The sequence below is a fragment of the Macaca fascicularis genome, chromosome 7 (assembly GCF_037993035.2).
Source record: "Macaca fascicularis isolate 582-1 chromosome 7, T2T-MFA8v1.1".
Taxonomy (NCBI): domain Eukaryota; kingdom Metazoa; phylum Chordata; class Mammalia; order Primates; family Cercopithecidae; genus Macaca; species Macaca fascicularis.
In genome coordinates, this window is record NC_088381.1 from 170,721,407 (window position 1) to 170,743,896 (window position 22,490).

Genomic DNA, 22,490 nt, shown 5'->3' on the forward strand with positions numbered 1-22,490 from the left:
AGTCCCGGCCGGGCGCTCCGCGGCTTTCCAGCGCCAGGCACATTTTACTTTGAGAAGCCGACGGGACTCTCAGCAGGGGCCCGCGGAGGGGGGCCAGAGGCCGCGGGAGGCGTGTGCGGGCAGTAGCGGCGGGGGCTGCGGCCGAGGGGAGGGGGCGGGGAGGGCCGCGAACTCCTCGCCGCTGCCTAGAGAGAAGGATCATGGGGCGTAGGGAGATGGCAAACCTCAAACCACGTACGGCGGGCGATACGCGTCAACCGAACCTCGCCAACGGAAGCCCGGAGCCGCCCCTCCCCGCTCCCCCGCCCCGCCGCCCCGGACGGACGGGCCCGCGGAGCCAACCCGGCTGCCGCTCGCCGTCCAAATCCCACCAGAGCCAATGGGAGTGCGAGGGGGGCGGAGCCATCTCGCGTCAGTTGGGCTGCGCGCCCCCCCAGGCGCCCCTGCAGGCCCCGCCCCTGCCTCCTCCCCTCTCCGCTCGCTGCTCCCGGAGTAGTTGGTGCCAGTGAAGTGAGGGCGGCGATGAGAGCGAAAGTTGCGCTCGGCTCGTCGCTGGGGGCTTGAAGCGGTTCCGCGCTCTACCCGTCTGGGCCTCCCCCGACTCGGACTCGCGCCCGTGGGCTCCCGTAGCGCCCGCCCGGCTCCGCGCCGGCCCCGCGCCCCCTCCCCCGGCTCGGCGCCCCCTCCTCAGGAGCCGCGGGTCCCCGCCACTTTCGCACGGCCCCGGCCCCCGCCGATGCCGGCCATGGTGGAGAAGGGCCCCGAGGTCTCAGGGAAGCGGAGAGGGAGGAACAACGCGGCCGCCTCCGCCGCCGCCGCCGCCGCCGCCGCCGCCTCGGCCGCCTGCGCCTCGCCAGCCGCCACTGCCGCCTCGGGCGCCGCCGCCTCCTCCGCCTCGGCTGCCGCCGCCTCGGCCGCCGCCACCCCCAATAATGGCCAGAATAAAAGTTTGGCGGCGGCGGCCCCCAATGGCAACAGCAGCAGCAACTCCTGGGAGGAAGGCAGCTCGGGCTCGTCCAGCGACGAGGAGCACGGTAGGTGGCAACCGCCCCCGCGGCCCCGGGCCCCGGGCCCCGCGCCGCGCTGACCGCCGTGTTCTGCTTCCCCCGCAGGTGGCGGTGGCATGAGGGTCGGACCCCAGTACCAGGCGGTGGTGCCCGATTTCGACCCCGGTGAGTAGCGGCCCCGGGCGGCCGGCGGCGGGGATGAGCGGGAGCCCCGGGTCCCCGGCGAGCCCGAGGGGGCGGGAGCCGGCCGACAACTTTCTTTTTGTGTGTGCGTTCGCCCTGCCGTCCGTGGGGAGAACAGCAGGGCGAGGACGAGGAGGCGCACACGCACACGAGTGTTCTGCAAACGTGCGTCTGCACCCGGTGGAGGCCAGGTCGCCCCCAGCCGGTCCGGCGCCGCTGCCCCTTGCGCCTCCGAGGACTGCAGGTGGCGTCGGAGGCGGCCACACCTGGCGTGGGGGCGCTGGGGGTCCCTGCGTCCAGGTGAGCTGCGCCTCGGCCAGGGGTAAAGGGTGGCAGTGCCGGAGAGTTAGCGTCCTGCGAGCGCCCCGGACTTAGGAGGTCGCCAGAGACCCCTTTATCGGAACCCTCCCCAAAGGCTGCTCCCACGCCTTTGCTTCTCCTCCGAGCCTCTGGCTCTTGCTGGTTCCTGACTCCCCTCCCATCCAGAAGCGAGTAGAAGAACGACCCCCCAAAATCAGTCAATAAAGGAAGTGTGTTTTCCAGAGGGCGCCTGCCTGGGGAAGAGAGCCTCGCGTGTGGCAGTTTGATTTTAGGACCTATTTGTAAATGTGTGTGTTTCCTTTTTTTTTGGAGGAAGAGATTGTGAAATTGAGAATCGTCAGAAGCTTTAGCCTAACAAATGCTTTTCACCTACAAGAAAGTCCTACACCCTAGAATGGAACACTTACTTTCCTGACTGCTATTCTGTGTAGAAGCAAATTTAAAGTGGTACAAGAAAAAAAAAATCCAATCAGACAAAGGAATTCGTCAGATTTTAATGCATGAGATTCTAGCCAGTCTCTGTATGAGACTGTCTTTAAAGGTTGTTGGTATGGAAAATGTTTGAAAGAACGCAGGATTTATTTCAGAAATAAAATTCAACAGAGCATCTTGTAAAGCTGGAGTTAACAATCCTCGCTGGTTGGAGGGCTTTAGAGCTGGGGTTCTCTATGTAGGTTATACCACTAGTTTATTTGAAAAGATAAATGCATACACGTTTTTTCCTTGGAAACAAGACTGCAGAAAATTCCAGTGATCTAGTCCTTGAAAAAGGCAATTGCTCTCAAGCTGTTATTAAGGTACTAAACTGCCCTTTGAAGTGAAAATACGTAAAGGTCCTAGGTGAGCTCTTGGACACTGGAAATAAATGACTTCTCTTAAACTGGCCTTCAAAATTTTGATTTCTTGACGTAAGGTTTGTGTTCCTTTTAAGTCCATGTTATTGTTTTTGATAGTTTCCTTCTCTCCAATTCTTTTCTTTTCTTTTTTTTTTTTTTTTTTTTTTTTGGTAGTCACTTATCATTTATGAGTAATGGGATAGAACTAGGTGACCAGGCTATTTCTCTTGTCTGCTTGGCTCCTCCATTCCTCGGTTGGCCACCAGGGGAAGCATACTGTTTTGGTTACAGTTGACCCTGTCTTCATTTTGTAGGTCAAGTCTTATCTTTGGTTTAAAACACAGAACATAAAGCTTGTCACCAAATGTTCCTAATGTATTATTTTTAAAAATCGACTTCCACAAATCTTTGAGTAAGTTGGTAGGCTTTTTGGTACATTTTTGTTAACATAAATTTTGAAAACTTTAGATGTGTTGGATGTGACTAAGGAAAAGGGCATATTTGTCAGCAACAGGAATTAGATTTCTGACATTCATTGAAATGTTGATGTCAGCTCTGCATTGTTAGTAATGAGTTTGACTTCTTTGGAGTTGTAGTAGTCTTTGAAACAGCAAATGTAATATTTTGAACTGTCCTTGGGCTTTTTGTTGGAATAGGTATGAGCATAAACTTGCTAGCAATCAGCTATTCTAAAATGGAAAACATCTAACAGATTGCAGTAGCTCACACCTGTAATCCCAACACTTGGGGAGGCCAAGGTTGGAGGATCTCGGGAGCCCAGGAGTTGGAGACCAGCCTGGGCAACGTACTCAGACTCCGTCTCCACAAAAAATAAAAAAATCAGCTGGGCTAATTTTTGGTGGCATGTACCTGTAGTTTCAGCTATTTGGGAGGCTGAGGCTGAAGGATCTCTGGGAGGTCAAGGCTGCAGTGAGCAGTGATCTTGCCATTGCACTCCAGCCTAGGTGGCAGAGTGAGACCCTGTCTCAAAAATAAAAAGGAAAACATCTAACTGTTCTGCTGCATAGTCTTGCTGCCAATTGGTTGAGTCTTGATATTAAAATTTCCAAATTTCTTATTTTGTGTTTGTTTTAATCTGGCAAGGAATCTAACTGGTGTAAAGTAATTTCAAACCTTGTTTTGCCACCTTGAGCAGGGGGACACAGTCCTAGATACGGCAGAAAATTGAGATTTTACTATTTTCTAGTGATTTTTTATGTGTCTTCTCATTTAACTGAAAAGCTTAAGGGGAAGGAAGACTTCCATTTTGGAATAGAAGTGTTACAACCCGTTTATTTATTTGTGTGTGTGTGTGTGTGTGACGGAGTTTCACTTTTGTTGCCCAGGCTGGAGTGCAACGGCATGATCTCGGCTCACTGCACGCAACTTCTGCCTCCCAGGTTCAAGCAGTTCTTCTGCCTCACCCTCCTAAGTGGCTGGGATTACAGGCATGCGCCACCATGCCTGGCTAATTTTTTTGTATTTTAGGTAGAGATGGGGTTTCACTGTGTTCGCCAGGTTGGTCTTGATCTTGTGATCCACCCGCCTCATTCTCCCAAAGTGCTGGAATTACAGACATGAGCCACCATGCCCGGCCCTGATTCAGTTCTTATAAAGTAATTAATACCACGGCCGGGCACGGTGGCTCAAGCCTGTAATCCCCACACTTTGGGAGGCCTAGACGGGCGGATCACGAGGTCAGGAGATCGAGACCATCCTGGCTAACCCGGTAAAACCCCGTCTCTACTAAAAAATACAAAAAACTAGCCAGGTGAGGTGGCAGGCACCTGTAGTCCTAGCTACTCAGGAGGCTGAGGCAGGAGAATGGCGTGAACCCGGGAGGCGGAGCTTGCAGTGAGCCGAGATCTGGCCACTGCACTCCAGCCTGGGCGACAGAGCGAGACTCCGTCTCAAAAAAAAAAAAAATGAAAAAAAAAATAATACCTAGACTAGATCGGTGTAGTGTGGCATTGCTTGGTAATTAGAATACCATTTCTGTTTACACTGAAATAAAAAGCTTTACCAACTTTTAAAGAATTAAAAAAAAAAAAAGAATTGGCCGGGCGCGGTGGCTCAAGCCCCAGCACTTTGGGAGGCCGAGACGGGCTGATCACGAGGTCAGGAGAGCGAGACCATTCTGGCTAACACGGTGAAACCCCGTCTCTACTAAAAAATACAAAAAACTAGCCAGGCGAGGTGGCGGGCGCCTGTAGTCCCAGCTACTTGGGAGGCTGAGGCAGGAGAATGGCGTAAACTCAGGATGCGGAGCTTGCAGTGAGCGGAGATCCGGCCACTGCGCTCCAGTCTGGGCGACAGAGCGAGACTCCGTCTCAAAAAAAAAAAAAAAAAAGAGTTAAAAACCAAAGTGCAGCCCTACACTTTTAACTTAGGCTTTGTTCTTACATGTGTTATCCAGGCTGCCTTTCCATACTGTCTGCCTTAGATTATGCTGAGTTGTCATGGGTTTCTTTTAATATTCAGTAGTTACAGAATAATAGGGTAAGAGTGAGGATGCTTATCTATCCTATGTCTGGTTAGTTCTTTCCTACATTAGCAAAACATCACTTACTTTGAAATGAATAATGTTTTTCTTTTTCTTTTTTTTTTTGAGATAGGGTCACACTTTGTCACCAGTATAGTGGTGTGATCACAGCAGTAGTGAACTTGAACCTCCCAAGTACACTGGGGCTGGGGCTACAGATGTCTACCACCATGCCTGACTATTTTTTTGTATTTGTTGTAGAGACAGGGTTTTGCCATGTAGTCCAGGCTGGTCTCGAACTCCTGGGCTCGAGCCATCTGCCTGCCTTGGCCTCCCGAAGTGCTGGGTTTACAGGTGTGAGCCACTGTGTTCAGCCGTTATTATTACTATTTATTTTTTTTTTTTTGAGATGGCGTCTCACTCTGTCGCCCAGGCTGGAGCACAGTGGTGCGATCTCAGCTCACTGCAAGCTCCGCCTCCTGGGTTCAAGCCAGTCTCCTGCGTCAGCCTCCCAAGTAGCTGGGACTACGGGCGCCCGCCACCACGCGCGGCTAATTTTTTTGTATTTTTAGTAGAGACAGGGTTTCACCGTATTAGCCAAGATGGTCTCGATCTTCTGACCTCGTGATCCGCCTGCCTCAGCCTCCGAAAGTGCTGGGATTAGAGGCATGAGCCACTGTGCCCGGCCATTACTATTTTTTAATTTTAATTTTTAATATATATTTTTTTTTTTTTTGAGACGGAGTGTCGCTCTGTTGCCCAGGCTGGAGTGCAGTGGCTGGATCTCAGCTCACTGCAAGCTCCGCCTCCCGGGTTCCTGCCATTCTCCTGCCTCAGCCTCCCGAGTAGCTGGGACTACAGGCGCCCGCCACCTCGCCCGGCTAGTTTTTGTATTTTTCAGTAGAGACGGGGTTTCACCGTGTCAGCCAGGATGGTCTCGATCTCCTGACCTCGTGATCCGCCCGTCTCGGCCTCCCAAAGTGCTGGGATTACAGGCTTGAGCCACCGCGCCCTGCCAATTTTTAATTTTTATTCTGTTTATTCACATCCTTGGTGCTTCAGAAGTGTACATTGTTAATAGTGAATATTTTTGAGATAGTGGCCCTTTAAAAATGCAACCTTTATTTTGAATGTTTAATCCAATATATTTAATCAGATCTGAAAATTTGTGGTTGTCATTGGCTTAACTGTCACTTCAGAGTTGACTTCTGTCAGAAAACTGTTATGTTTTCATGCGGAATAGGTAATTTTACTGAACAGGGTGTCGATATGCCTTTCATTTGTTTTCACTGGTGATTCTGTGTTCTGCTTGTTTTATGGTTTAGATCATTGTAAAAAAATAGATATACCAAAATTATGGTGAATGCTTTGTGGTTTTTTGTTTTTGAGACAAGGTCTTGCTCTGTCACACAGGCTAGAGTGCAGTGGCCTGATCTTGGCTCACTTCAAGCTCTGCCTCCCAGACTCAAGTGATCCTCCCCGCTCAGCCTCATCAGTGGCTGGGAATACATGTGTGTATCACCTCGCGTGAGCCTAGGCTGGTCTCGAACTCCTGTGCTCAAGCAGTCTTCCTGCCTTGGCCTCCCAGAGTGCTGGGATTACAGGCACACGCCTGGCAATGCTTTGTGCTTTATTTATATATTTATTTATTTTAGTTTTAGTTTTATTGTTTTTTGAGAGGGAGCTTTGCTCTTGTCGCCCAGGCTAGAGAGCAATGGCGTGACCTTGGCTCACTGCAACCTCTGTCTCCTGGGTTCAAGTGATTTTCCTGCCTTAGCCTCCCTAATAGCTAGGACTACAGGTGTGTGCCACCATGCCCAGCTAATTTTTATATTCTTTGTAGAGATGGTATTTTGCTGGCCGGGCATGGTGACTCACGCCTGTAATCCCAGCACTTTGGGAGGAGGCCGAGGCAGGTGGATCACTTGAGGTCAGGAGTTCAAGACCAACCTGGCCAACATGATGAAACCCCGTCTCTACTAAAAGCAGAAAAATTAGCTGGGCGTGGTGGTGCATGCCTGTAAACTCAGAAGGCTGAGGCAGGAGAATTGCTTGAACCTGGGCTGCAGAGGTTGCAGTGAGCGGAGATGGCACCACTGCATTCCAGCCTAGGTGACAAGGTGAGACTCTGTCTCAAAAAAAAAAAAAAAAAAAAGATGGGGTTTCGCCGTGTTGTCCAGGCTGGTTTTGAACTCTTGGCTTCAGATGATTCACTTGCCTTGGCCTCCCAAAGTGCTGGAATTACAGGCATCAGCCACTGCCCCCGGCCAATGCTTTGTGATTTAAACACTGTTTTAAGGCAGTGTTCACCCAAATGAGAGGTCAGGGTTTTAGCAGGTAATGATGAATTTTGTGAGTGATCAGTTTCATTAGATAGTGTGGTAGGGAGACACCCAAAGCTGGTTATCAGGACACTGAGTATCCTGTCTCTGACAAAGAAAGTGATGTAAGGTAGACCTGGTCATTTTATCTGCAGGGGCCTCAGTTCCTCAACCATGAATCTGGTTCTTTTCATCATGAATAGTCTATGATGATGTCAGTTGTACAATAATGTCTTTTAAAATTCGTTCTTCTGTTTTGTTATTTTTATTTATTTTTTTGTGACAGGGTCTCACTCTGTCACCCAGAGTGCAGTAGTGTAATCAACTTACTATAACCTCAAATTCCTGGGCTCAAGTGATCCTCCCGCCTCAGTCTCCTGAGTGTCTGGGAATGTAGGCACGTGCTACCATACACAGCTAATTTTTTTTTTTAAGACGGAGTCTCTCTTTCCAGGTTGGAGTGCAGTGGCGCAATCTCGGCACACGCCAATCTCTGACTCCCTGGTTAAGTGATTCTCCTGCTTCAGCCTCCTGAGTAGCTGGGATTACATGCACGCGCCACTACGCCCAGCTAATTTTTGTATTTTCAGTAGAGACGGGGTTTTAACATGTTGACCAGTATGGTCTTGATCTCCTGACTTTGTGATCTGCCCACCTCAGCCTCCCAAAGTGCTGGGATTACAGGCATGAGGCATTGCGCCCGGCCCTACTCAGCTAATTTTTAAGTTTTTTGTAGAGACGAGGTCTTGCTCTGTTGTCCAGGCTGGTCTCAAATTCTTGGCCTTCAGCAATCCTCCTGCCTTGGCCTTTCAAAATTGGGAATTATGGGTGCGAACCATCAGGCCTAGTCAGAGTAAAATTTTGAAAATTGGTAGGATAGGATAGTTAACGTGCATAATTAGAATATGCCTTTTTACAAATCGTCATAAGAATAGAATGGTGAAGGTAGAGCTGTGAAAAAAAACAAAACATTTCAAATAGAACAGTACCTGTGACTTGATTAAACACTTTTTTTTTTTCTTTTTTTTTGACATAGAGTGTTGCTCTGTTGCCAGGCTGGAGTGCAGTGGCATGATTTTGGCTCACTGTAACCTCTGCCTCCCAGGTTCAAGCGATTCTCCTGCCTCAGCCTCCCTGAGTAGCTGGGACTCCAGGTGCGTGCCACCATGCCCAGCTAATTTTTGTATTTTTAGTAGAGACGGGGTTTCACCATGTTGTTCAGGGTGGTCTCGATCTCTTGACCTTGTGATTCGCCCGCCTCGGCCTCCCAAAGTGCTGGGATTACAGGCGTGAGCCACCACGCCCAGCCAAACACTGATTTAATACTAGGTTATATTTGCTTCAGGTACAGCTAAAGCCTCATTCCCGCCTTCTTTATTCATTAATTCACAGTTGATTTATATTATTTCTGTGATAGTTTGCATCTTCTGAGAAGCAGATGACAAGACAGATACGCAAGAGGTTCATTAGGGTGTACTTGGGAAGGATAAAGAAGAGAGGAAGGAGGTGTAGGTGGCAAGAGCCTTTACACTGGAAGCACGTGTGACACCTGTGAAAGAAGAGAGAGCCGGGCACGGTGGCTCAAGCCTGTAATCCCAGCACTTTTGGAGGCTGAAATGGATGGATCACGAGGTCAGGAGATCGAGACCATCCTGGCTAACATGGTGAAACCCCGTCTCTACTAAAAAATACAAAAAACTAGCCGGGCGAGGTGGCGGGCGCCTGTAGTCCCAGCTACTCGGGAGGCTGAGGCAGGAGAATGGCGTGAACCCGGGAGACGGAGCTTGCAGTGAGCTGAGATCCGGCCACTGCACTCCAGCCCGGGCAACAGAGCGAGACTCTGTCTCAAAAAAAAAAAAAAAAAAAAAAAAAAACAAGAAGAGAGGGAAGGAATGATGATTACTGATAGAGGAACCTCAAACTGCAGTGCAGCTTGCAGTTCAGAGAAAATCTCAGCCAGAGTAGATTGTTGGAAGAGTCTGTTGGGCAGGAATGGTCCTGCCCTGTGAACGTCTGCTGTGTTCAGTCATTGGCTGGGAGCAGCCTAGAGTAGCCTTGCTTTGGTATGGGTGCTGTAGTAGATTCCTGGCAGCTGGGACTGTCAGTTAACTACACCCTTTGCAACATTTTCTCTCTGGAAGGGAAGTCTGAGAGGCTTCTCTCAAGGCTGTCAGAATTCCTATACATGTTTTTGTACTTTAATACATGTGTGAGGCCAGCCATGGTGGCCCACACCTGTAATCCCACCACTTTGGGAGCTTGAGGCGTTGGATCACCTGAGGTCAGGAGTTCGAGACCAGCCTGGCCAACACGGCAAAACCCTGTCTCTACTAAAAATATAAAAGTTAGCTGGGTGTGGTTGCAGGTACCTGTAATCCCAGCTACTTGGGAGGCTGAGGCAGGAGAATTGCTTGAGCTCGGGAGGTGGAGGTTGCAGTGAGCCGAGATCGTGCCACCGCACTCCAGACTGGACGACAGGCGAGACTCTGTCTCAAAAAAAAAAAAAGTGTGATAATATGTTTTCTTGTTATTGTTAGTGTTTTTGTAAATGGAATAATCTGTGCTATTAATGTACTTTTATGCTTTCCAAACAAGTACATTTCTACTAGCAAGGTAAACAACTTCGTTTTCACCCTATCTTCGTCATGGTGTGTGTTAGGTTATTAATTTTTTTGAAATGCTATGCTTATGGGCCGGGTGCGGTGGCTTAAGCCTGTAATCCCAGTACTTTGGGAGGCCGAGACGGGCGGATCACGAGGTCAGGAGATCGAGACCATCCTGGCTAACACGGTGAAACCCCGTCTCTACTAAAAAAAAAAAAACACAAAAAACTAGCCGGGCGAGGTGGCGGGCGCCTGTAGTCCCAGCTACTCGGGAGGCTGAGGCAGGAGAATGGCGTGAACCCGGGAGGCGGAGCTTGCAGTGAGCTGAGATCCGGCCACTGCACTCCAGCCTAGGCGACAGAGCGAGACTCCGTCTCAAAAAGAAAAAAAAAAAAAAGAAATGCTATGCTTATGTTAGCATTTTTTTTTTCTTTTTTTGGAGATGGAGTTTTGCTCTTGTTGCCTAGGCTAGAGTGCAGTGACGCGATCTCCTCTCACTTTAACCTCCGCCTCCCAGATTCAAGTGATTCTCCTGCCTCAGCCTCCCGAGTAGCTAGGATTACAGGCATGTGCTACCACGCCTGGCTAATTTAAAAAAATATTTGTAGTAGAGAAGGGGTTTCTTTCTTTTTTTTTTTTTTTTTTGAGACGGAGTCTTGCTTTGTCGCCCAGGCTGGAGTGCAGTGGCCGGATCTCAGCTCACTGCAAGCTCCGCCTCCCGGGTTTACGCCATTCTCCTGCCTCAGCCTCCTGAGTAGCTGGGACTACAGGTACCCGCCACCTCGCCCGGCTAGTTTTTTGTATTTTTTAGTAGAGACGGGGTTTCACTGTGTCAGCCAGGATGGTCTCGATATCCTGACCTCGTGATCCGCCCGTCTCGGCCTCCCAAAGTGCTGGGATTACAGGCTTGAGCCACCGTGCGAGAAGGGGTTTCACCATGCTGACCAGGCTTATTTTGAACTCCTGACCTCAAGTGATCTCCCGCATCAGCCTCCCAAAGTCCTAGGATTACAGGCGTGATCCACTGTGCCTGGCCGCTTCTTTCTTTTTTTGTAGACTTGGTTATCATTCTGCCTCTCGGGCTGGAGTGCAGTGGCATGATCACAGCACACTGCAGCCTTGGCCTCCGGGGCTCAAGTGATCCTCCTGTCTCAGTTTCCTGAGAAGCTGGGACTACAGGCGTGAGCCAGTATGCCTAATTTTTAGACTTTTTGTAGAGATGGGGTTTTGCCAAGTTGCCCAGTCTGGTCTCCAACTCCTAGGCTCAACCAATCCTTCTGCTGTGTCCTCCCAAAGTGCTGGGAGTACAGGCTTGAGTCACTGTGCCTGTAATTAAGTTTTCCAGTTGATGAGGTTAAGTGTCTTATGTTTTTAATTTTTAATTTTTTTAAGAACTTTTTTTTTCCCTTTTTTGAGATGAGTTCTCACTCTTGTCGCCCAGGCTGGACTGCAGGGGCATGATCATAGCTTACTATAGCCTCGAACTTCTAGGGCTCAAGTGATCTTCATACCTCAGTTTCCAGAGTAGTTGGGACTACAGTTTTTCACCACCACACCCAGGAAAGAACGTGACAAAAAGTACTAAGTGTCTTTTAGCTAAGTATCGAAAATAGTGGTTTTTTATTTATTTGTTTATATGTACTTTTTGAGACAGAGTCTGGCTCTGTCATCCAGGCTGGAGTGCAGTTGTGTAATTTTGGCTCACTGCATCCTCAGCCTGTCAGGCTCAAGTGATCTTCCCACCTTGGCCTCCTGATTAGCTGGGTTTATAGGCTTCTTCCACTATGCCCAGCTAATATTTGTATATTTTGTAGAGATGGGGTTTCAGGTTTTGTTGGTCTTATCCCTGGCCCAGGAGTGTCTTTGTAAATGTTTTGTTTGTTTGTTTTTTGCCACTCAGTTTTCTCCTGTGAATGTATCTTTCTTTTGCTATTTTTCTTTCTTTTTTTTTCTTCCCCCCTTAGATAGGGTCTCACTCTGTTGCCCTGGCTGGAGTGCAATGGATCAATCTCAGCTTACTGCAGCCTTCATCTCCTGGGCTCAAGTGATTCTCCCACCTCAGCCTCCGAGGTAGCTGGGACTACAGGAGTGTGCCACCACACCTGGATAATTTTTGTATTTTTTTGTAGAGACAGGGTTTCACCGTGTTTTCCAGGCTGTTTTGCTATTTTTCTATAGGGTGTTGGTTTTTTCATATGGACTTGTGTGAGTTCTTTTTTTTTTTTTTTTTTTTTTGGAGACGGAGTCTCGCTCTGTCACCCAGGCTGGAGTGCAGTGGCCGGATCTCAGCTCACTGCAAGCTCCGCCTCCCAGGTTTATGCCATTCTCCTGCCTCAGCCTCCTGAGTAGCTGGGACTACAGGCGCCAGCCACCACGCCTGGCTAGTTTTTTGTATTTTTTTTTAGTAGAGAGGGGGTTTCACCGTGTTAGCCAGAATGGTCTCTATCTCCTGACCTCGTGATCTTCCCGTTTCGGCCTCCCAAAGTGCTGGGATTACAGGCTTGAGTCACTGCGCCTGGCCGAGCTCTTTTTTTTTTTAATATATATTTGGATATTATTTGTTAGAATTGCATATATGTTTTTTGTTTTTTCTTTAATATTATGTGTGTTGGGGGGAGGAGGATTTAGTTTATTTGACAATGGATAAAAATATATTCCTGATTGGAGACTACTCAGAGACTGGTCTTGGTATATACTCCTGATTTCTAAGATGAATGTTACTGAGAATTGAGAATTTTGTTGTTGTTTTGTTTCAGCTAAGTTATTCATCTCATTTCAGCATGCTATTAACTAGTTGACCCAAATCACAGTGCTGGATGACTTGAAAAGCTCTGATTTAATTTCTGCCTAGTACGTAGTTATAGTAGCATATAGGTTAAAGGTTAAAGTTACAGCTTTGATCCTATAATGGTCAGTTAGTTTCCCACGAAAGGTTAAAATGCTATAGACTAAAACAAATAGCTGTTCTAGGGATTTGCCACTCCTTACAAGGCAATGGGTAGTGTGTGGATAAGGAGGTACAACTTTGTCATCACTAACAGAAAACCCTTGAAAGAATCATCTATCGGCCAGGCGCGGTGGCTCACGCCTCTAATCCCAGCACTTTGGGAGGCCGAGGCAGGTGAATCACGAGGTCAGGAGATTGAGACCATCCTGGTTAACACGGTGAAACCCCGTCTCTACTAAAAATACAAAAAAATTAGCCGGGCGTGGTGGTGGGCGCCTGTAGTCCCAGCTACTCGGGAGGCTGAGGCAGGAGAATGGCGTGAACCCGGGAGGCAGAGCTTGCGGTGAGCCGAGATTGCGCCACTGCACTCCAGAATGGGCGACAGAGCGAGACTCCGTCTCAAAAAAAAAAAAAAAAAAAAAAAGATCTATCCAGGTTGCTTACTCTGTGCCAGGCTAGTTTTAACACACGTCAAATCATTTGACCCTCACAACAGTCATAGGATGTAAAGTCACTATCTCCATTTTCCAGATGAGGAAACCTCTGTTTCCTCAGCATTGAGAGGCTGAGTCTTATGGTTCCGCCTGATAACTTGCCACGGTAATCCAGTCCGAGAGGCCCTCAGCTGTAAGATACATCATTATTTTGTGTTTCACTAAGAAAGGAAAAGGATCAACAAGATAGACCGTTAATTATAAATATAGGAATTCTGATTTATAAGTATAATCAGAATTCAATTTAGTGTATTTTAGAGAGGGTCATCCAGAATCCTCTTTAAGAGAAAACACTTAGGCAGGGTGCAAGGGCTCACTCCTGTAATCCCAGCCCTTAGGGAGTCTGAGGCAGGTGGATCACCGAGGTCAGGAATTCGAGATCAGTGTAGCCAAAATGATGAAACCCTGTCTCTACTGAAAATACAAAAAAATTAGCCAGGCTGTAATCCCAGCACTTTGGGAGGCTGAGGCATGAGAATTGCTTGAACCTGGGAGGTGGGGGAGGTGGAGGTTACAGTGAGCCGAGATCGTGCCACTGCACTCCAGCCTGGGTGACAGAGCAATACTCCATCTGAAAAAAAAAAAAAAGAGAAAGAAGAAAAAACACTTAGGAGCAAGGCTTCATTGGATCCATTGATTAGTTGTTTCCATGTGGCCCCAGGTGTTGGAGAATTTTATGTTTAGGGTTGCCAGAGCCAACTTGTAGTCCAGTTACATTCCTTTTCTTCCTGGCAGTGAAAACAGGTGAAATGGGAGGTATTTAGCTTGGTTGCCTGGGGACAAATTGGACTAAGTTGCTTTATTCCTGCATGTGTGTTGAAAGAGTCATCTTCACAACTTAGAACATGGTTGGAGTTTTTTTAGAAGAGCCATTTCTTTTGATGGTGTGACTGAAGGCTATCCATACAGTCATGTATTGCAAAACAAATGTCATTTTGGTCAAGGACAGTGGTCCCATAAAAAATTCCTGTCACCTAGTAACTTCACCTTGTCTATAGTGCAGCAGTGTGTAGCATTACTCAGGTGTTTGTGTAGTGTTGGTGTAAACAAACCTACTGCACTGCCAGTCTTATAAAATCTAGCTCATGGAGTTATATACAGTACATAGTACTTGATAACGACAATAACTGTATTACTGGGCCGGGCGCGGTGGCTCAAGCCTGTAATCCCAGCACTTTGGGAGGCCGAGACGGGCGGATCACGAGGTCAGGAGATCGAGACCATCCTGGCTAACACGGTGAAACCCTGTCTCTACTAAAAATACAAAAAACTAGCCGGGTGAGGTGGCGGGTGCCTGTAGTCCCAGCTACTCGGGAGACTGAGGCAGGAGAATGGCGTAAACCTGGGAGGCGGAGCTTGCAGTGAGCTGAGATCCGGCCACTGCACTCCAACCTGGGCGACAGAGCGAGACTCCGTCTCAAAAAAAACAAAAAAAACAAAAAAAACTGTATTACTGGTTTGTGGATTTACTATACTATACTTTGTATGGTTATTTTAGAGTGTATTCCTACTTACAAAATTTATGTTTGCTGTAAAACAGTCTTAGGCAGGTCCTTCAGGAGGTATTCCAGAAGGAAGGCATTGTTACTCTAGAGTATGACACCTCTATGTGTCTTATTGCCTATGAAGACCTTCCAGTAGGACAAGATATGGAGTTGGAAGATGGTGATATTGATGATCCTGACTGTAGGCTAGGCCATGTGTGTGTCTTTGTGGTTTTGTTTGTTTGTTTGTTTTTGAAAATGGAGTCTCGCTCTGTTGCACAGGTTGGAGTGCAGTGGCATCATCTTGGCTCACTGCAACCTCCACCTCCCTGCTTCAAGTGATTCTTCTGCCTCAGCCTCCCGAATAGCTGGGATTACAGGTGCATACCACCATGCCTGGCTAATTTTTTTTTTTTTTTTTTTTTTTTTTTTTGAGACGGAGTCTCGCTCTGTCGCCCAGGCTGGAGTGCAGTGGCGCGATCTCGGCTCACTGCAAGCTCCGCCTCCCGGGTTCACGCCATTCTCCTGCCTCAGCCTCCCGAGTAGCTGGGACTACAGGCGCCCACAACCGCGCCCGGCTAATTTTTTGTATTTTTAGTAGAGACGGGGTTTCACCGTGGTCTCGATCTCCTGACCTTGTGATCCGCCCGCCTCGGCCTCCCAAAGTGCTGGGATTACAGGTGTGAGCCACCGCGCCCGGCGCCTGGCTAATTTTTGTATTTTTAGTAGAAATAGGGTTTCATCATGTTGGGCAGGCTGGCCTTGAACTCCTGACCTCAAGTGATCTGCCTGCTTCGGCCTCCCAAAGTGCAGGGATTACGGGCATGAGCCACCATGCCCAGCCTAATTTTTGTATTTTTAGTAGAGACAGAGTTTCGCCATGTTGGCCAGGCTGGTCAGGCTGGTCTTGAGCTCCTGACCTCAGGTGATTTGCCTGCCTTGGCCTCCCACAGTGTTGGGATTACAGGTGTGAGCCACTGCACCTGACTGTATTTACACCCATACTCTCGCTGAAGGTTGTAGTTCCTGCCCTGCTTTACTTTTACTGACAAAGAAGCTGCTGGGCTTGGTATTCTGCTTTCAAACTTTGCATGGATATAGGGAGTTCAGGGGAGGAGGAAGAGAAGAGTAGGTGCTTAGCTAGTTTTGATCTTACTCAGTACCAGAGAGTCTTCTGGGAGCTGGTGGTGTCATGTATGTCTGATTTCTTTGAGGGTAGTAGCATGGTTTTTTGAACCGCCAAATCAGGTTTTAAGTTGTTTTTGTTTTTGTTTTTTTTTTTTTGAGACGGAGTCTCGCTCTGTCGCCCAGGCTGGAGTGCAGTGGCCGGATCTCAGCTCACTGCAAGCTCCGCCTTTTGGGTTCATGCCATTCTCCTGCCTCAGCCTCCCGAGTAGCTGGGACTACAGGCACCTGCCACCTCGCCCGGCTAGTTTTTTGTATTTTTTAGTAGAGACGGGGTTTCACCAGGTTAGACAGGATGGTCTCGATCTCCTGACCTTGTGATCCGCCCATCTCGGCCTCCCAAAGTGCTAGGATTACAGGCTTGAGCCTCCGCGCCCGGCCTGTTTTTGTTTTTGTTTTTGTTTTTGGGAGACAGGGTCTCACCCTGTTCCCCAGGCTGGAGTGCAGTGGCTGGAACATGGCTCACTGCAGTCTTGACTTCCTGGGCACCAGTGGTCCTCCTGCCTCAGCCTCCCAGGTAGCTGGGATTACAGGTGTGAGGCACTGCACTTGGCTGTTAAGTGTTATATAGTATGAACTTGTCAGAGCTAAATAGTGGCTGAATTTTCTAAGAATATGTGCTTGGTTTGGCGTCTTTTCTTGAATAGGCTTTTGTTTTTGTTTCTTTGATTTTTTTTTTTTTTTTTTTTTTTTTTTTTTTTGAGACGAAGTCTCGCTATGTCGCCCGGGCTGGAGTGCAGTGGTGCAATCTTAGCTTACTGCAGCCTCTGCCTCTCAGGTTCAAGCAGTTCTCCTGCCTCAGCCTCCCGAGTAGCTGGGATTATAGGTATGCTCCACCACGCCTGGCTGATTTTGTATTTTTAGTAGAGACGGGGTTTCTCCGTGTTGGTCAGGTTGGTCTCGAACTCCTGACCTCAGGTGATCTGCCTGCCTCGGCCTCCCAGAGTGCTGGGATTATAGGCGTGAGCCACCGTGCCCTGCCAAATAGGCATTTTTTAGTAGACATTTGATAAGGACCAAGTGCAACTGTATAACAAATGGAAATTCAGGGAAAAATTGTCTTTTAAATTGCTGTTAAAAGCTGATTATCCCTATCTTTCCTTATAATGAATTTATATAAATTAGAGATGCATATCTTGCATAGATGTGTTTTCTTTTTTTATATAAAGTGGTGAAAGTTACATCACAAAATTAGCTGTTTTTTGGCCAGGCGTGGTGGCTCATACCTGTAATCCCAGTGCTTTGAGAAGCTGAGGCAAGTGAATCACCTGAGGTCAGGAGTTTGAGACCAGCCAGGCCAATGTGGCGAAAACCTGTCTCTACTAAAAATAGAAAAAACTAGGCAGGCATGATTGCTCATGCCTGTAATCCCAGCACTTTGGGAGGCTGAGGTGGGCAGATCACAAGGTCAGTAGTTTGAGACCAGCCTGGCCAACATGGTGAAACCCCGTCTGTACTAAAAGTATAAAAATTAGTTGGGCGTGGTGGCATGTGCCTTTAATCCCAGCTACTCTGGAGGTTGAGGCAGGAGGATGGCTTGAACCCGGGAGGCGTAGGTTGCAGTGAGCCGGGATTGTGCCACTGCACACCAGCCTGGGCAACAGAGCGAGACTCCATCTCAAAAAAAAAAACAAAAAACGCAAAGATACAAAAAGTTAGCCAGGCGTGGTGGTGCACGCCTGTAATCCCAGCAACTTCGGAGGCTGAGGCAGGAGAATTGGTTGAACTGGGGAGGCAGAGGTTGCCATCAGCCGAGATCGCGCTACTGCACTCAAGCCTGGGCGAAACAGAGAGACTCCATCTCCAAAAAAAAAAAAAAAAAAAAAAAAAATTAACCGTTTTACAATGAACAATTCAGGGGCATTCAGTGCACTCACATTGTTGTGGAGCCACTACCCTTGTCTAGTTCCAAAACATTTTCATCACCCTAAAAAGAAAATCTCATATGCATTACAATGAGGAATGAGTTGCTTCTCATTCTCCATTCTCAGTACCTGGCAACAACCAACCTGCTTTTTGTTTCTGGATTACTTATTCTGGAAATTTCATATAAGTGGATATGTGACCTTCATGTCTGGCTTCTGTCATTTAGTGTAACGTTTTTGAAGTTCATTCCTGTTGAAGCTTGAGTCAGTATTGGTACTTTCTGTGTACTTCATTGCTTTTTGTTTTGTTTTGTTGTTTTGTTTTTTTTTTTTTGAGACGGAGTCTCACTCTGTCGCCCAGGCTGGAGTGCAGTGGCCGCATCTCAGCTCACTGCAAGCTCTGCCTCCCGGGTTTATGCCATTCTCCTGGCTCAGCCTCCTGAGTAGCTGGGACTACAGGCACCCACCACCTTGCCTGGCTAGTTTTTTATATTTTTTAGTAGAGACAGGGTTTCACCGTGTTAGCCAGGATGGTCTCGATCTCCTGACCTTGTGATCTGCCCATCTCGGCCTCCCAAAGTGCTGGGATTACAAGGGTGAGCCACCGCGCCCAGCCTGGTTTTGTTGTTTTTTTGTTTTGCCTTGTTTTTGTATTTTGAGATGGAGTCTCGCTGTCACCCAGGCTGGAGGACAGTGGCATGATGTCAGCTCATTGCAACCTCTGCCTCCCTCGTTCAAGCGATTCTCCTGCCTCAACCTCCCAAGTAGCTAGGATTATAGGTGCGTACCACCACGTCTGGCTAATTTTTGTATTTTTAGTAGAAATGGGGTTTCACCATTTTGGCCAGGCTTGTCTTGAACTTCTGACCTCAGGAGATCCATCTGCTTTGGCCTCCCAAAGTGCTAGAATTACAGGCGTGAGCCACCGTGCCTGGGCTTCATTGCTTTTTATGGCGGAGTAATAGTTCATTTTGTGTGTCTGTTAAAATTTATTTATTCATTTGTTTTTGTTTCCTTTCTATAGATAGAGTCTTGCTCTATTGCCCAGCTGGAGCTCAGTGACTTGATTATAGCTCACTGCAGCCTCAAACTCCTGGGCTTAGGCTGTCCTCCTGCCTCAGTCTCTTGAGTAGCTGAGTCTACAGGCACGTGCTGCAATTCCTGGCTAATTAAAAAAATTTTTTCTGTTTTTTTTTTGGAGTGCAGTTTCGCTTTTGTTGCCCAGGCTGGAGTGCAATAGCATAATCTCAGCTCACCCCAACCTCCAGTTCCCAGGTTCAAGTGATTCTCCCATCTCAACCTCCTGAATAGCTGGGATTACAGGCATGAGCCACCATGCCTGGCTAATTTTTTTTGTATTTTTAGTAGAGATGGGGGTTTCTCCATGTTGGCCAGACTGGTCTCGAACTCTTGACCTTGGATGATACGCCTGCCTCGGCCTCCCAAAGTGCTGGGATTACAGGCGCCTGGCCTAATTTTTAATTTTTTTTTTTTGTGGAGAGACAGAATTTCTTTATGTTGGCCAGACTGGTCTCGAACTCCTGACCTCAAGCACTCCTCCTGTCTCAGCCTCCCAAAATGCTGAGATTATAGGTGTGATCCACTAGACCTGGTTCATTCGTTGATGGACATTTAGCTTGTTGTTACCTTTTGATTATTGTGAACCCGGCTGTTAGGTACATTCATGTACAGGTATTTATCTGTTTTCATCCTTTTAGGGGTATATATCTATTAGCTGAATTGCTGGGTTATGGAGTAATTCCATGCTTAATTTTTTTTGTTTTCTTTTTTTTTTTTTGAGACAGGCTCTTGCTCTGTTGCCCAGGCTGGGGTGACAGTGGTACGATCTCGGCTCACTGCAACCTCTGTCTCCTGGATTCAAGCGATTCTCCTGCCTCAGCCTCCCGAGTAGCTGGGATTACATGTACATGCCACCACACCTGGTTAATTTTTGTATTTTTAGTAGAAATGGGGAAACATGTTGGCCAGGCTGGTCTTGAACTCCTAACCTCAGGTGATCCGCCTGCCTTGGCCTCTCAAAGTGCTGGGATTACAGATGTGAGCCACTGTGCCCAGTCTGTGCTTAACTTTTTGAGGAACCATTAAATTGTTTTTCATAGTAGCTTAACCATTTTATACTCCATGATTAATGTATGAGAGTTTCAATATTCTACTTTTTATTTTCTGTCTTTTGAGTTGGAGTCTCTCACTCTGTTGCCCAGGCTGGAGTGCACTGGTGCGATATCGGCTCACTGCAGTTTCCGCCTTCCAGGTTCAGGTGATTCACCTGCCTCAGCCTCCTGAGTAGCTGGGATTGTAAACATGCGCTACCACGCGCGGCTAATTTTTTTTTTGGTATTTTTTAGTAGAGACAGGGTTTCACTGTGTTGGCCAGGCGGGTCAGGCTGGTCCTGACATTAGGTGATCTGCCCACCTCGGCCTCCCAAAGTGCTGGGATTACAGGCGTGAAAATGCTACTGATGACAGTGCAGAGAGTACTGAGATGCTTAGAGTAGTGGAGTTACTCGATCCTTCCTGTGGTGGAGGATTGGGAGTTGAAGAAACCAGGAAGTCTTATATGAAATGGTCTTTTAAGGGCAGGTGCAGTGGCTCACCCCTGTAATCCCAGCACTTTGGGAGGCCGAGGCAGGCAGATTGCAAGACCAAGAGATTAAGCCCATCCTGGACAATATGGTGAAACCCCGTCTCTACTAAATACACAAAAATTAGCTGGGGGTGGTGGTGCGTGCTTGTAGTCCCAGCTACTCCGGAGGCTGAGGCAGGAGAATTGCTTGAATCCTGGAGGCGGAGGTTGCTGAGCCAAGATTGTGCCATTGCACTCCAGCCTGGGCACCAAGAGCAAAAATCCATCTCAAAAAAAGAAAAAAAAAAAAGAGAAAGAAATGGTCCTTTAAGTCAAGCCTTAAAATGTAGGAATTACGTAGTTAATTTGAAAATTAGTGTTATATGATATATAAGCTGTACATGTTATAAAATTATTTTGAAAATTCTAGTCTTCAAAATTTTAGTTCAGATTTTCCTTGTAGTTATCTAGAGCTGTGCCGTCCAATAATGTAGCCACTAGCTACATGTAACTATTTAAATTTAAATTAATTAAAATTAAATAAGATTAAAAATTCAGTCCTTCTGTTACACTGGGCACATTTTAGATATTCAGCATCATATATAGCTACTAGGTACCATATTGGACAGCTCAGAATAGAGTATTTTTATCCTCCCAGCAAGTTCAGTTGGGTGGCAATGATGTAGACATTTTGATGGACTGAAAGCATTATTATTATTTTATTATTATTATTATTATTACTACTTTGTGTGTGTGTGTGTGTGAGATGGAGTCTCGCTCTGTCGCCCAGGCTGGAGTGCAGTGGTGCGACTGCAAGCTCCCCCTCCCGGGTTCACACCATTCTCCTACCTTAGCCTCCCAAGTAGCTGGGACTATAGGTGACTGCCACCGCGCCCGGCTAATTCTTTGTATTTTTAGTAGAAATGGGGTTTCACCTTGTTAGCCAGGATGGTCTCGATCTCCTGACCTCGTGATCCACCCGCTTTGGCCTCCCAAAGTGCTGGGATTATAGGTGTGAGCTACTGCGCCTAGCCCAAAAGCTTCATTATTATTAATTTTTATAATTAATTCAGACGTTTTGCCTTTTTTATCGAGCGTGTGAAATTTGAGATGGGTACAGCTGATAAATGTATGATGACTGTGTACTGAATTCCTCTAGGGATATATTTGTTTAAATATTGCCAATAAGGTGTTCAAAATAAGGTTATTTGAAAGAGCAAGTTGAAATGAAAAGCTTAGGAGAGCTTAGTTGTTTTTTTGAGATGGAGTTTCACTCTTGTTGCCCAGGCTGGAGTGGAATGGTGTGATCTTGACTCACTGCAACCTCTGCTGCGCCCCGCCCCCTCCCCCCACCCCCGCCTTCAGGCGATTCTCCTGTCTCAGCCTCCTGAGTAGCTGGGATTACAGGTACTCAGCACCACGCCTGGCTACCTTTTTGTATCGTTAGTAGAGATAGGGTTTCACCATGTTGGCCAGGCTGGTCTCTCCTGACCCCAGGTGATCTGCCCACGTCGGCCTCCCAAAGTGTAGGGATTATAGGCATGAGCCACCATGCCCGGCCTCAGCCTATAGTTCTTTTAATGCCCTTGTCTACTAATTTTATCACGTGTCATTTCTGGGTCAATTTCAGTTGCTTGATTTTTTTTTTTTTTCTTCCTCTTTTTGGGTTGTCTTTTCCACCTACTTTGCTTATCTGTTGATTTTTGGATGCCAGACATCATGAATTTTACTTTGTTGGAGGCTGGATATTTTTGTATTTCTATAAATATTCTTGAGTTTTGTTCTGGGACATGGTTAAAATACTTAAAAATAGTTTGATGAAGTCTTGCTTTTAAGCTCTGTTAGGTGAGATCAAAGCCATTTAGTATAGGGCTATTTCCCACTATTGAGTCAAAATCCTTTTGGGGATTCTATGTGATAGCCCATGGACTATGTGATTTTCCACTCTGGCTGTGAGAAACCGGCACTCTTCCTTTTCCCATGCGAGCCTCGTGGATTGTTCCATTTGATTCTTTTGGGTATTTTATTTATATTTTTAGAGAAGGTGTCTTGCTCTGTAACCCAGGCTGGAGTGCAGTTTCGTGATCATAGCTCCTTGCAGCCTCAAATTCCTGGGCTCAAGCTATGCACCCCATATAGCTGGGACTGTACCATGCCTGGTAATTTTTATTGTTTTAG

The 22,490-nt window shown here is 47.4% G+C and overlaps 1 protein-coding gene across 4 annotated transcripts in view; it reads left to right on the top strand.

Annotated features, from left to right (window-relative positions):
• Nucleotides 1-498: 498 nt before the first annotated feature.
• RCOR1 (REST corepressor 1) overlaps nucleotides 499-22,490 on the top strand; it is a 135,155-nt gene continuing 113,163 nt past the window's right edge. For all 4 annotated transcript variants that reach the window (XR_012416154.1, XR_012416155.1, XM_065518521.1 and 1 more), the window contains exons 1-2: nucleotides 499-1,034; nucleotides 1,113-1,172. Coding sequence is in view for 2 of the 4 variants with exons in the window: in XM_065518521.1 (XP_065374593.1) it covers nucleotides 737-1,034; nucleotides 1,113-1,172 (358 nt within the window). In the remaining 2 variants the exon portion in view is untranslated. The remainder of the gene's footprint in view (nucleotides 1,035-1,112; nucleotides 1,173-22,490) is intronic.